Source organism: Ciconia boyciana, chromosome 1 (genome assembly GCF_034638445.1).
Source record: "Ciconia boyciana chromosome 1, ASM3463844v1, whole genome shotgun sequence".
NCBI classification, from domain to species: domain Eukaryota; kingdom Metazoa; phylum Chordata; class Aves; order Ciconiiformes; family Ciconiidae; genus Ciconia; species Ciconia boyciana.
This window is the reverse complement of record NC_132934.1, coordinates 35140351-35154096: the sequence shown is the minus strand read 5'-3', so window position 1 is coordinate 35154096 and position 13746 is coordinate 35140351. Positions and strand designations below refer to the sequence as shown.

Genomic DNA, 13746 nt, shown 5'->3' with positions numbered 1-13746 from the left:
TCTCCTCATTCACAGTACTGTTCCTTGTGAGCCATCTATTGCAAGAGAAAGAAAATAAGTAAATATGAAATGTGGCATTTTTTTTCAAAGGTGTACCTATCTCATATTTGTTTTCTCAGGCTCTCATTCTGATTATGAGGCCTTGAGTCTGCATGCATTGAAGTAACTTGAGGTCATCTGTTCTAATTTCCCCAATAAAACTGCAAATACGCTGCAAGTGACAACAGCAACAGCCGTTCTCATCCAACTGCTCCCGTCTAACACATTTGCATAGAAATGCATCAGATTAGCAGCCCCAGGGAGCAAGTGGGTGTAAATCAGCATGGACCCCTTCGCTTTGGCAGGGAGGAGATTCTGATGTGATTGCCCCAGGGATCTGAGGAGGCAGATCCGTGGCGCTCCTCTCTGGGAATCTCCCACGCCCCTCAAGGACGAGGGTCTGGAGTCCATGGAGGAGGTAGGGGCTGCGTCCTTCTGGCCCTCCCGAGGGGGAACGGCGGAGGAATCCCTGGGGTGTCTCGTGTGCCTCTCCCCACATCAGGCGTCCCTGCTCCCCAGTGCCGAGAGCCCGTGGGTGGAAGCTGTGCGGCTCCGCTGGGGCTTCTGCAAGGGTCAGTGCCATGACAGGCAGCAAAAAAGACACCGAGGGAATATAAAATTCCTCCTCTTTGATCCTTCCTCCCCTTGAGACTGACAAGACCTTACCTTTCATATGTTCACTTAGTTTTCTAACCCTCTTCTCTACCCTTACCTGGATAAGAACAGCATTTTTATTGTGGCCATTTCTTCTTTACACCAATAGTACTTGTCTGTTTCCTGTATTCTCAAAAGTGTTGCAGTGATGACTATATTTACATTGCAGAATTACAGAAAAGAGGTGTTTTTCTTCCCCTAAAAGGTCACACTGTGGTTGGGCTCTGTGGTGTATCTAGCTGAAAGGAAAACAGACCTTCAACTGTAAGCCTTGCCCTTCACTTCCTACCTGGCTGCAGTCCGTGAGCGGTACAGAAGTTGCAGTCTGTGCTTGCAGGAGCAGAGTAAGCTCTGTGTCGCAGAAGCTGTGCATGTGCCCGGCTTGAAAACCCCACTCCTAATCTGCAGGGAGGTGGGAGAGCGTTTTCTTTCTCCTGGTGGGGATTCAAGCACTGCGTAGGTGGTGTTGACCCGTGGTCTCTCCCCAGAAGGGTGTCCTGGGGGGAGCACAGGCATTTCGCCACAGGGCAGATCCCTCTGCCTCCAGGAATACGTGAGGTTTTACCAAGTGCCAAAGATTTTAAACTAGACGTGGCTGCTGAGTTCCCTTTAAGGACTTCAGTTTAAGAGCTGTTACGTTTTACCACCAGCTTTCTAAGATTAGCAGGCAGAAAAAACGAGCCTAAACAGGGGCAGTGAGTGTGTTTTTGTGGTGCGCTTAACCAGCCACCCCCCTAGGTTATTGCTCCTAGATATTTAAAAGTTACAAAGAAAACACACAGGTCCCTCAGCAACTTGGTTTTCCTGTTGGTTAGCACATGCAGACCCATTCTGCACTATTTATCACAGCTTCAAGGAAACATTTTTGCAGGAGGTCATATTAAAATATCGCCAGCGCCTCCCCATTAGGCACCCCCCCGTGATTTGTCTTGGCTGCTGGGGCCGCCGGCCGGCGTGGGGCCGAGCTGCAGGCACTGCTGGGGGGGCGGACAGGTTCAAGAGAAAAAACCCTGAGGGCAGCCCTCAGAGGAGCTGCTGAGGGATTTGAGTGCAAATGTCAGAGCGTCCCACTGAGAGTTGACCCAAGATGGGCTTTGTTCTTGGTTGAGAACAGGGGCACTGCTTTTTGCTGGAAGTTTATTTGCTGTTTAGACTAATTTAGCTCAAAACCTTGTAGTTTATATTAAGTTCAGCCATTGCAGTGCATGTGGGTTTTTCATATCATTTGAAACTTAAAAAAAAAAAAAGCCCATGGAACCAGTTAGAAATAGCTTATTTCACTTCACTTATTTTTTCATATATGTATATATGTAAGCAAGCTTTCGTGTATGTCTCACTGTTGTCTTTCCTACAGTGAAAATTACCTTAGACTTAGGCATGTGCTGTCTTGAATTAGGATGCATTCCTAAATCAGGCCTCCAAAGGATTAATCTGGAATAATAGGATCATTAGGATTTGGTTCAAAGTGCTGTTTTAACTCGAGAATGTTTCATTCCATACTCTCTTGTTTGCAGATAAATCACTTGTTGTTCAAGAAGGCTGTTGTTAAGCAATGATTTTTGTGAACGAATTGCCTGTTTGCCAGAACACTTACCTTATTGTCTTTTCTATAGACAATGTGCAGTCAGATCTGCTTCACAAGTACCAGAGCAAAGATGACATCCTCATCCTGACCGTGCGCTTGGCTGTGATCGTTGCAGTGATACTCACGGTGCCAGTGCTGTTTTTCACTGTAAGTAAAATGCTCCACACAGTTTGGAAGTTGGTAATGGCTGTACACAGCGTGTTTCTTCACACTCCAGCAGTTGCTGTGGCAGTGATGTTGCAGCTACAAAAAGAGCTTGAGCTTGGATCAGTCTTTTCCCACACCAGACTCCCACTAACTTCTGGAGAAGCTCTCCCTGCAGGAAATAAATTAATCGCTTTTGGTCTTAAATCTGTTTTAAATTGAATCCACAAGGGCCCTCTCTTAGTTCACATGACTTCACTGGAGCAGGCTCAGAGGTGAAGTTCATTTTTAAGTGCAGAAGGATCCCAAAAGGCATGTCAGAAAGGGAGGAATATCCTGTGCTGCAGATGCATGTATACCTACAGTTTTGAAATATCGAATTAATTTTAAGGATTATTTCAAAGGGCATTACATCAGAGATCCCAAAGTTTCTGATGCATCTATGCAGTGCTTGTTGTCGCGTGAAGAACTGGTTAAAATAAACATGGGAAGCTTTGAATTGGCTTATAGACTGTTCCTGACAGAGAACTCTCTTTCTTTCTACAGGTGCGTTCATCATTATTTGAACTGGCTAGGAAAACAAAATTTGACTTATGCCGTCACGTTTTGGTTACTTTTGTTCTTTTGGTTATCATTAACCTCTTAGTCATTTTTATCCCAACCATGAAGGATATTTTCGGAGTTGTAGGTACAGTATCCTGGTTTTGTACTACTAATAAAAGACTGTTGCTAATCAGCAACACAATAATTAGTGGTTGCTGACAACTAACAAAACTAATTTATTTGAATTTTGCAGGGGTCACTTCTGCCAATATGCTGATTTTCATTCTTCCTTCATCGTTGTATTTAAAAATTACACAGCAGGATGGATCAAAGTTGACTCAGAGGATTTGGGTATGCATTCCTTTCCCATCAGTGCAACGCTTTTGTCTTGTCATTCCTTATAATGTGGTAGATGCAAAGCATACCTAATCTGGACAAATGTGTGAGCTTCTTTACGTTACTTTCCATCCTCGCTTCAGTCAGCTGGCAGACGTGCTTGCCTTTCTCCTTTGCTTCCCTGGGAGTGTCCCAGTGGAGGGGCCGTACCACGCAGGGCACCTCGTGTTCTGGGGAGCCCTTTTCTGTGGGGCGAGGGGCTCTTCCCCTGGCTGGTGAGCGGCAGCTCTGCAGCAGCCATAGCTGTTGGCAGGGTGCAGGTACCCCTCCAGCCCCCTTCGGCAGCCCTTTCAACCCAGCAAGCTTTCTCTGTTTCAGCGTGCTGATCCAGAAAGTGTGCAACGTGCTCCATTTGCAATATTCCTCGTGGTTTTAATGGACCCGATTCAGACTTATGGTGCTTCCACCAGAAGCAGCCAGCTGAAATGTTAGCCCTTTGGCATGCATGAGCAGATGGGAATGGGCCTCGGAAGGATTTCCTGTGAGCCCCAGAAAGAGCTGCAGCTGAAAAGACACAACACTCCTGTGTATTCCCAGTCGAACGGGGTGTGCACTGGAAGTATCGTAAGGTCAGACCTTCCTGCTCTGAGCAGACAGGCAGGAAACCCATGTTTCACTTGGGGCTCCATCCACAGACCCCAAGACAAAAGGGCTGAACTTCAATGGACACGTACCTGACAGGGAGAGTATACTTATTTCTGTGAGGCTTTGAAAAGAGCAGAGCCAATCAGTCCTAAAAACAGACTCACTTAATCCTCTTTAGGGATGATCGGTGTTTAAGAAGTGAATTGAAAGGAGAAAAAAATTGGTTTTGGTGTTCAGTGAGCAATTATTAATGATGCTAATCTGTTTAATTATCTATGGGTCTTGTCTTTACCAGAAGTGCTATCCCATTTTAACTGATAACTTTGATACATCACTTTGTACATCTCCTTAAGAGGAGAAGTTAACATACTTGAATTAATTGTCTTTTCTTTTTACTCATTAATTTTCTCTCCTTTTTGTTCCAGGCTTCTCTTTTCTTGGCGCTGGGGATAATGTTTTCCCTAGTGAGCATTCCCTTGGTCATCTATGACTGGGTACAATCAGGAGGCAGTGCCGAAGGCCACTGAAGTTCACCTCCTTCTGAAAAGAAGACACCCCTGTTTGCTACACACCAAAATCGCAACCATCCGTTCTGTTATCTATTCCATCTTTTGTGAGTTTACTCAAATCAAATCCAAATAATGATTATCCAGTACTGAAAATACTGCTATGGGTGTATTTTCTTGCAGAAAACAGACTCATTTCTCCAATAGGCATATCACGCTGTCCCCAGATACTGAGTTATCAGATCAGCCTAAAGTCTGTGTTAATTGTCTGTGAGACTGTATAGAGCGTTGCTCATAGAAAATCATCACAATTAATTTGTTTCCCCTCTTCCACCCATGAATTGCATTGTTCTGTTATTATCCTTAGCCCTTCAACCATAAGCTCTGCTCCTTTAGGGCAGCAGCACCTCTTGTTGTCAATCCCAACTGGAGTGATATCAGTTCACACCCTTTCCCCCCTGCCTTTTAGCCAAAACTCTGCTTCCAATCATATGCATCTGGTTTGATTGTTTGTTTGTTTGTTCTGTTGCTGTTTCGTGCACCATTTGCCTCACTGGGTTAAGCGTAGCATTCTGGATACAGGCACAAAAGGCACCATGAGAGTGTAAATGAGCATTGTATGAGCATAGGTCTTAAATCTGTTGCTTCTCTCTGATGTTCTGGTGGGGGAGCCAGCCCCAGGGCTTGGCCGTTTTGTGGCTTTGGGGAACAGACCTGTGTGTCTTTGTGATGGGGTGCGGGGAGCAGGAGAAGGACAGCCGCTACCATCAGCCACCATTCCCCTGGCACACTTCAGTTGGAGCCTCACCAGAACTAGACTTGACCCCAAGCCATAAGTACTTGAGCCTGAAGAGAAGCAGATGCTTGGAGATTTCCATAGGAAGTCTGCATTTTCTTCAGCATTAAGCTGTTTGCTAATGCCCCACTTATTTCGGGAAAAAAAATGTCAAGCTCCAATTTTATCAAAACCTACGCATTTAATCATACCTCATGCCTTTTCCATTCTGGGATTCATTTGTGCATACCTTGTAGAGACTGGCTCCTCTCTTGTGTCTTACATTCCTCCCACTGAAGTCAGCGGGGTTTTTGACAGCAGCGGGAGCAGGATTTGACTCACCCTGCCAAACTACTGGATTTCTAATAGAAATTGAAATCTGTAACATTTATTTAAACAAACAAATACTTTTTCTATTTAAAATGTTTCATTTACATTTGTCATTGATTCTCCATAACAAGTAAAGAAAAGACATTCAATTACTACTAGCAGAAACACTGTAACTTGCATCTGTTGTCCACAACATAAGCATTTGCCTAATGCCTTATAGCTGGTGTAGAGAACTACTTGTAGAGACTCAAACACTAAGCAGGTGATCATTAACCATCCTGAACAGACATCTTCTATTAGTGCACTGCCAGCAGCATAAACATGTTCACTTTGTGTCATTCAGCGTGTGAGCTAAGAAGTGTCTCAAAATACGAACCCGGCTCCCACTGAAAGAACCAGTGGTTAACGGGAGCCCCGCTTCATGCCCAAGGGCTGAGTGCTGCCCTCGGTGTGCTCGAGCCGTACCTGTCAGTATGCAGTGACCCTCTTGTTCCCAGTAGCTGGTTCATTGCTGACTCCCGTTGTAACTGTGGAAGGAGACTGTCATCAGCTGTGGGGAACCTGTCATTATTGCAGCTTGCTCTTTTTAAGGTTAGGGATGGAGAATTCAGGATCTTGGGATTTCTGTGAGCTATTGAATTGCCTCAGTTGCCATTGCCTTGTCCTACAAGGCTAGAAGTCACTGAGAGTTCAGACCACAGAGTGCTTGTCAGGACCTTGAAAGCTGGTTTCTGAGGGTAGCATCCAGAGAGGTTAGTTTGGGGCCTTCCTTGCAAATTGGGCATCGAGATGCAGAGCATTCACGCTGCAGAAACTAAACATACTAAACCCAGACTTCCAGATCTGTACCTCAGCCTAGGCAGTGAGGTACCCGGCTCTGCCGATACTCCACTGTGATCCAGGCAGAGTAGACTCTGCAGGCTGCCCAAGACCTCGGAGTAGCCCAGCAGCAAAAACAAAAATGGAATCCTCCTTCCAGATGAACCGACCTGCTAGACTGCAGAGCAGGGTTCCCTTAGTCTGTCCTCTTCCTGGCCCTTCAGACTTTCACTCCTTGTGGCACAGGCTCCCAGCAAGGTCTCCGGTGCAGTGTCCTTCCTCCCAAGCACCCCCCAGCCCAGCATTTAACACACGAACCACTGAGCTGCCTGGGACCCATGGGCTGAGGGAGCTCATGCTTTCTGGTGGCTCGTCTCAAACCCTTGCCTGTGATGGTGCAGGTCACCGGTTTTCTCTGTGACGTCTCTTTATGGGACTGATCCCTGCCCTGATTCACAGAGAAGTCCATACCAGAGCCTACAAGCCCAGGCGTCAGTCAAGCTCTGGAGAGAAGAACCCATGCTTGGTTCCTATCTCCTTGCAGCTCATTCCAGGCATCTTCCCAGCTTGCAGTGTAAGTTTGTGGCTCCCCTTTCACAGGCACCCAACTCTTCCTGGTCATTGCAGCATGAGCCCAGCATCTCACTCTGTTTTCTGACTCAGCTTGCTGGGGTCACATTTCAGGTTTTGAGGTGCCTTATAATCTCTCTGGATCTCATCCCAAAAAACCTAACTCAGACCTGAGAATGCTGTACAGTGTTATCCTCAAAATGCTCCAGGGCTCTCCTGCTTTCCTCCCCCTTTTATCCTTCTTCTACTACTGATGTATGAGCAGTGCAGCTCTGTGCATCGGGGGGTTGTGAGAGAGGAGACCCTGGGAGCAACTTTCAAATACCCAGGTAGGAGCTAGAAGTCCGATCTGCTGCACAGGGTCCCAGCAAGGTCACAACTGCGACATCTCCCTTCCACCCCCTCCCAAATAGTCTGTAGTCTTGTGTTTAAAATACCAACCATTGAGTTTTGGCACCCAGCTTCCTTCGGCTTGAAGGACTGTTGGGTGACTGATTGCTCCTTGCATCTTCCTAAATCTCCTCCATCACTATCTCTCTCTCCTCTTTGCTATTCTGCCTTCTTCTTTTTCCCAGTTTATTTGTATACTGGAGTTTTACTGGATAAATAGGGAGAAGAATGAGCTGGGTGTGTGCGTAGAGTGAAATTACCCGAGGTACTGGACCATCAAAGCATATCTTGGATACTGAAAAATAGATACCCAAAATATTGAGTCTTTAAACAGACTTTGTTTCTGGGTCTCTGGAAAAAAAAAAAAAAGAGGGAATTTTGCTTAGACTGATTTACTGGCACCATATTTATAGATATTTATGGAAAGGAATCATGTGTTTATTGATGTCTGTGGTAATGAACGTGAAATAACGTGCTTTTTGTTTTCTCATCAGGTTTATACATTCTTAACAGAATGCAATAGACCCTGCTGTAACTGTCAACATCAGTGATGGATGACAATATTTGTATGAGGTTATCTGTAAAATGTACTGCTGTTATTCAGTTCATTTGAAATAGTGAACTTGTAGCCTCTGATGTACGAGTCCCACATCTTAGCTAGGATTTTAAGAGCACAGTGAAATGCTGTAGGAGTTTCTCTGTTGTTAAATTAATAGGATCCAGAGTACCGTATCTACTTAGTAGGTGGTAGCATGCTTTCTTTTCATAGAGAGTTTATCACTATTGTGAGCACTGCAAATGTCGTAGACTGGATGCAAAATTGCTCCTAGTAACTACAACAAAACACTGCAAAATTCTTGTTTGCGTAATAGCAACAATTGAGTGGTGAGGGACAAGGAAGGACTAATAAGAAGCAGGGGCTCCTAATAAGATTGTAGGAGTTAATCCTGTACTTAAAAGATGGCCTTGCTGCCTCTCCTAGTCCACAGCACATTGCAAAGAAAATAGTCATAAGCTGAAAGCACCCTTATGGTTGCAGAATACAGCTGCCCCTGTCTGTCCGATGGCAAACACGCCTAGTAAGTAAAACAGTAAACTGTTATTTGGGAACAGTATCTCGGGAGCAGTGACCTCTGTGGGTGATGCTTGCTCCTGGTCAGAGGGCCAACGACAAATCCATGCAGTGGCACAGATCTTTTGTAGGGCTGACAGGGACCAAGTGGTGCCTAGCCCGTGTGCAGGCCCTGGCCGGTCTCATCCTGCGAGGTCAGGGATGGGGATGCCCCTCCGCTCCCGAAGGCTGCTTTCCTGAGCCACACACTGACCCATAGCTTGTGTTCCACTTGCAATAAGTCACACGTGCAAATGCAGGTTGGATGATACATGGGTTGTGTCTGTACATCTGCCTTACAATGCATAAGCACCACAGCTCGCTCTGATACTGAGTATTAACAGTAACAATTAATGGTATCTCTAGCTTATCTTTAAACGAATACATTTATTTGCTTGAACCTTACATTAAGGCTAAAGAGCATCTGGGTCAAAACAAAACTCTTTCCATGTGGTGGTGTCCCACCTCCAGTCCTACCATCCCACCCCAGTGCCTGCAGGAGAAAGGCACAGCAGAATGTACTCAGCTCCATCAGCAGCTCCACGAGATGGCTTTATCGCCTGGCGCCAGGGTGCTTTCTTAAACAATTCCCCAGAGCCCTTGGCGTCAGGAAAATCCTTATTTCCTATAACTTACACAGAGAATGTTTTATTTGTATCTAATGTAAGGATTTCTGTAACAAACTGTGAAAAAAAAAGATAATGAATTAATAAAAAGTACAGGGCTGGGAAGGTCTAGAATTCAAAAATTGTACACATGCCTATGTTTCTGAAGACAAATCTATGCAGTTGTGTTGTATTGTAGGAAATTTCATTTATGTACATATATATTGTAAATAAATAGGATGCTGTATATTTTTGCAGTCGTTTATCCCCTATGATATAGAAGTGTTGAGATAGGCTCTGCATATTAAGAATAATTTTAATAGAAATACAAATACTTTAGCTTCTGACTTAGCAAAATGTATATCCTTTCCTTTCTCCGAAGAGTTCACAAGTTTAATCCTAAACTTGAAATTATAATTACATTGCTAATGTAACAAGAAAAAGATAAATAAAAGGTCCAATTAAATTGCTAGGATTGATTTCAGCACATGACTCGTGTTTTCTCAACAGCAAGTTAGCCAGTCTTCCTGCTGGGTAAAGTGTCTCCCTTGTAAAGGGCCCCTTTGGTACTCAGGTACCTCTTACCTCCTCAGCTGAGGTCAGGTGGTAGTAAAGTGCTGAAAAGGCTTTCTGCAGAAACCAGAGCAAACTGCAGCCAGCAGTTTGACCCAGCATTATGCCATGTTGTATCCAGGCATGTATTTACCCAACTAGTACAAACAGAAGTCAGGGCAGGACTTCTGCATTTCCATTTTCAGCCACCAGAAATGCCTGTAGTTCAGAAAAAAAGTACTACAAGCCAGGGCTGGGCAGCAACCAGAGCAATTTGTGCTGTTTCTAGCCTGCTCCCTTCCTGCAGAGTCCTGCGGCTGCTCCTCCGCCGCAGACCCAGGCACGCTGCTATCATGCGACCAAAACACTAGCACCAAGGGCATCCCCAGCCAGGGACTGCTTGCACATCCCACTCCACGAGCTGGCGGAGGCCAGTATTTTGGTCGTGGGATAGCTGCGTGTCCAGGGGTGAGGATGATAGAGGGCAGGGTTGTGTATATCCTGAGAGTGCCTCCGTCAAGAGCCTTGCATAGACTTTCTCTCTGGTAAAGCACAGAAACGTGTTTTTTCAGGATTGCTGAAAAACAGAGGTTGAGAAAAGCATCTAAAAATACTTTTTTTTTCCAAGTTTACTTTATGGTCTTGGATGAAAAGGAAACTTGAAATAACATTTGCTTTCACCGTGAGCACAAATTTGAGGAAAAAACCTATATGCAGTCACTTCTACAGAGCTTTTCAAATTAATACAAGTGTACGTTTTGTTTTCAGTGTTATAGCCAACAAAATATAAACTGTAAAGGTATTTTTCCACAAGACTTGAACTTGTTTATAGAAACCTGGTTTTAGTGTCCCAAGGTATGTTAAGGCTCACCCAGATTCAGTATGAACAATACTGTTTGAATGATGTACCCTTGATACGAGCTCGTCTAATAGATTGTTGAAGTGAGTCATTGACAATATTTTGCTCCTGCTAACATCACCATACTTTGTGCTGCTCATATCCAAATAAACGATGCAGTTTTTCAGTTTCTGTGTGTAAATAAAAAAAATGTATTAAGGTCTATAATCTCTCTGTTACCTCTATAGTTTTTAAACATTAAAATGGTGATCTAAACTAATGTCGGGGCCATACTCATTCTTTCAAAGGGATGACTATATATCATTATAATGCCTTAAACAGCATGTGCTCCCTGCTCTTACGCAAGTGTTTTCACTGAACTCAGGGCGTGCAGCTCTTGCAAAGCCAACTGTATTAGACTTGGTGGAGTACATAGAGTAAAACATCAATACATGTCTATGGAGCATTAACATAAAGTTTCTGATACAGTTTTAGAGGGACCTGAAGCCAGGGCGTATGGTCACCACAGACTGGTGTTGCTGAAGATGACAGCATTTCTCAAGCCCAGTGCTTGTTTCTGCCTGTTCCCTGAAGACTGTCCAAGTGCTCGCCAGTCTGTTTCAGAGTCAAGTCAGGCAGTTTAGCTTTAAGGGCTGCTGTTAGAGTTGGGTTTGAGTTCAGATGCCAAACTGGTGCCTGCAGTGGCTAAACCCCCACCGGACCTTCTCTGCTATGGAAGCAGAAGCTGTTAGCAGATGGATGAGGAGGATGCCCGAGGACAGCAATGTCTTAAGCATTCCCAGCTAGATCTGCAAAAGTGCCTCTGTCAAAGCCTTAGAGGGTTTGGAAAAAGCTAACTTTTTGCTTTTGACCCCTAATTTTACTAGTGCTCGGGTAGCGACTACTTACAAAAAGTCCTCTTGGCTAGAGTCCTAGCCATGCAGCTGAATAGCTTACTTGATGGAACAGGATGAGTACAGCCAACATCTCTGTGGCACGGTTCCCTGCACCCCTCTGCAGGAGAAGCAATGGCAGGATTTATGTATCAGAGGATCCTTGGCAAGCCTTTGCCTGATCCCCAAGCCCAGGGAAATGTCTTGAAGCCATAATCCTGGGAGCACAGAGGTACAAGCTTCTGCACTGACATGGTCTAATAGCCTCTCCTGTTTGGGCATACCCACTTCTCTACCCAGCCAAGAATAATCATCTCAGAGCCATACCTCAAAACACAGGAACATGGGTTGTGGAGCAGAGGAGGAAGAGGAGAAGCTCTATTTCTTTTCTACCTTGCTTGCAGAGACAACAACAAACATCTGTTGCCTTCTGCTGTGCAGTCTGACAGCTTCACCTGAAGCTCACCTTAAGCCACACAGCCAAAGAAAGAAACGCCAACCTCCTCTCCAGCCACAAACTTCTGCCTTTGGTTTGGCTTGGTCTTCATGTATCCCCAAGGTTAGCCAGATCTCTGAGTTCATCTGACCAGTCCCTGCTTGGGGGTGGAAAAAAAGAAAATTACATAGGGTGAGCTCTGCCTGAGGGAAGAGACCCCCCGTTTGGTTCAAATGGGGTCTTAGTTTGACTTAAGTTTGTGTGAAATTGCAGTTACTCTTCAGGCTGAAGCCCAAATTCAGGCCACTGTTAAGATGTCTCATTCCCCACTGTGCCAAGAGCTGGTAGTAAGCACTCACACCACCTTTAAGAAGTGTGGAGAAAGCGGAGATGGTAGGAGCAGGGATGAGTGGTAAGTGCATTTCTAAGCCTTTCCAATCACAGACCCCTGATAAACTGAACATGGGCTTCACATCTTATACCCTGTTCTCAGACCCACGCAGGACAGCAGCACCATTTGCTTTGCAGTCAGTTGTGTTAGCAATCTCTGGCAGAAATACTGACTTCTTAACATAGACCCCAGTGCAGTTACAAGTTTTCAAGGCAACCTGGCATCTGTATTTTGCAAATATTAAGTGCCATGCATTTCTGTTTCAACTTACAGTTATGGAAAATGGAGTCTTTTAAAGCTGTTGGTGTTACACTGCTAAATGCCATGGCGCTGGCAAGGGACGGTGCTGCTGGCTTAGTGTGCCTCAGCCTTGCCATGGCTCACTGCTTGAAAAACATGAGGTTATTTGGATTCTTGGAAAAAGGTGTAGTTTGGCCAAGGCTTAGACAATAGGGCTACGAAAGTAAACTGTGACAAGCTGGAGTGGCACAGGCCAGCCCTGTCTGAGAGCCAATCTGCAAAGCAAAGCCACCTTGTGAGGCTGATGGTGGTGCCTGGCTGACTGCTGCCCTCTTTGAGATCCCTGTGCTATAGGCCCATGGAGGCTGCTGCCCTGGAAAAAATGGAGGAAAGCATATTATCAGTGGGAGCCAGAACATACCCTGGAGCCAAGAACCACATCCCCTCCTTGGAAAATGCCACCAGGCTTAAAGCCTCAGCTCCTTTCCCCGGAGGTAACCAGATCCCCCTCCTCCTGCCTGCTACGTCCCCTTGGGAGAGTGTTTGCCCAGCAGTCAGGAAACCTGAAGCACTGTCCTCTTGCCAGTTATGAAAAGCTGGTGAAATTCACCTAGTTTTTGACGGAGATCATTACTTCTGTCTACGCCCTCTGAATGTAGCAGGTGCTGACCGTGCCCATGACATGCTTCCATGAGCTTTTCCTTCCTGGACACCTTTGGGGACCAACGCTCAGGTAAGTACCCAAAAGTGACTCCTTCCAAAAACTGCTGTTTTCCCAGCACTGCTAACTTCACATAAGCTTTGCAACAGCTGGACCATCCCCATTACTGTCTGGTACAGACCTGCCCCGCAGCCCAGGCAGAGCTGCCGGCTCCCCTCACCTCACTTAGGAGGGGTTTGCTCAACCACTTCCCTTCCACAGCACTGGATGGCAACAACCCTTGTGCCTCTAGAGGTGGTTGACAGTGATTAGAGAGGTGAAAACGAAGTACCAGAGGAAGGAGCATCTGCGGCTGCCACTTCCCCTCTCTGGGCTTGTGCCATGAGCCCACGCTGGTGAGTGGCCGACGAGGATGAGAGGAGAGGGTCTGTTGGCCAAACATCTCCCCGGCCATCAGGACCAGCCCTCCGGAGCTCCCTGCATGTTCCTGGATGGGCAGCCTGCCGCAGAGATGCGGCGAGCACAGGGCTTGGCAACACCGCCACAGGAGCCAAGCACATCGAGGATAAAAAAGCAGTTGTTCTACCCTGGGTAATTATAAGGGAGCGTAGCAGAGTTAGGCGCCAAGGTATTGGAAAGTGTTATGATAACAAAGAAACTCATGAAGAGGGTGGAGAAATTTT

The 13746-nt window shown here is 45.8% G+C and overlaps 1 protein-coding gene across 2 annotated transcripts in view; it reads left to right on the top strand.

The window, feature by feature from the left end:
* SLC38A1 (solute carrier family 38 member 1) overlaps positions 1–10722 on the top strand; it is a 42522-nt gene extending 31800 nt beyond the window's left edge. The window contains exons 13-17 of one of the 2 annotated variants that reach the window (XR_012042667.1): positions 2307–2425; positions 2969–3110; positions 3219–3316; positions 4372–4559; positions 7831–10722. Coding sequence is in view for 1 of the 2 variants with exons in the window: in XM_072862475.1 (XP_072718576.1) it covers positions 2307–2425; positions 2969–3110; positions 3219–3316; positions 4372–4473 (461 nt within the window). In the remaining variant the exon portion in view is untranslated. Of the gene's footprint in view, positions 1–2306; positions 2426–2968; positions 3111–3218; positions 3317–4371 lie in introns of both variants that reach the window. The other variant, XM_072862475.1, reaches the window with a different exon arrangement.
* Positions 10723–13746: the final 3024 nt, after the last annotated feature.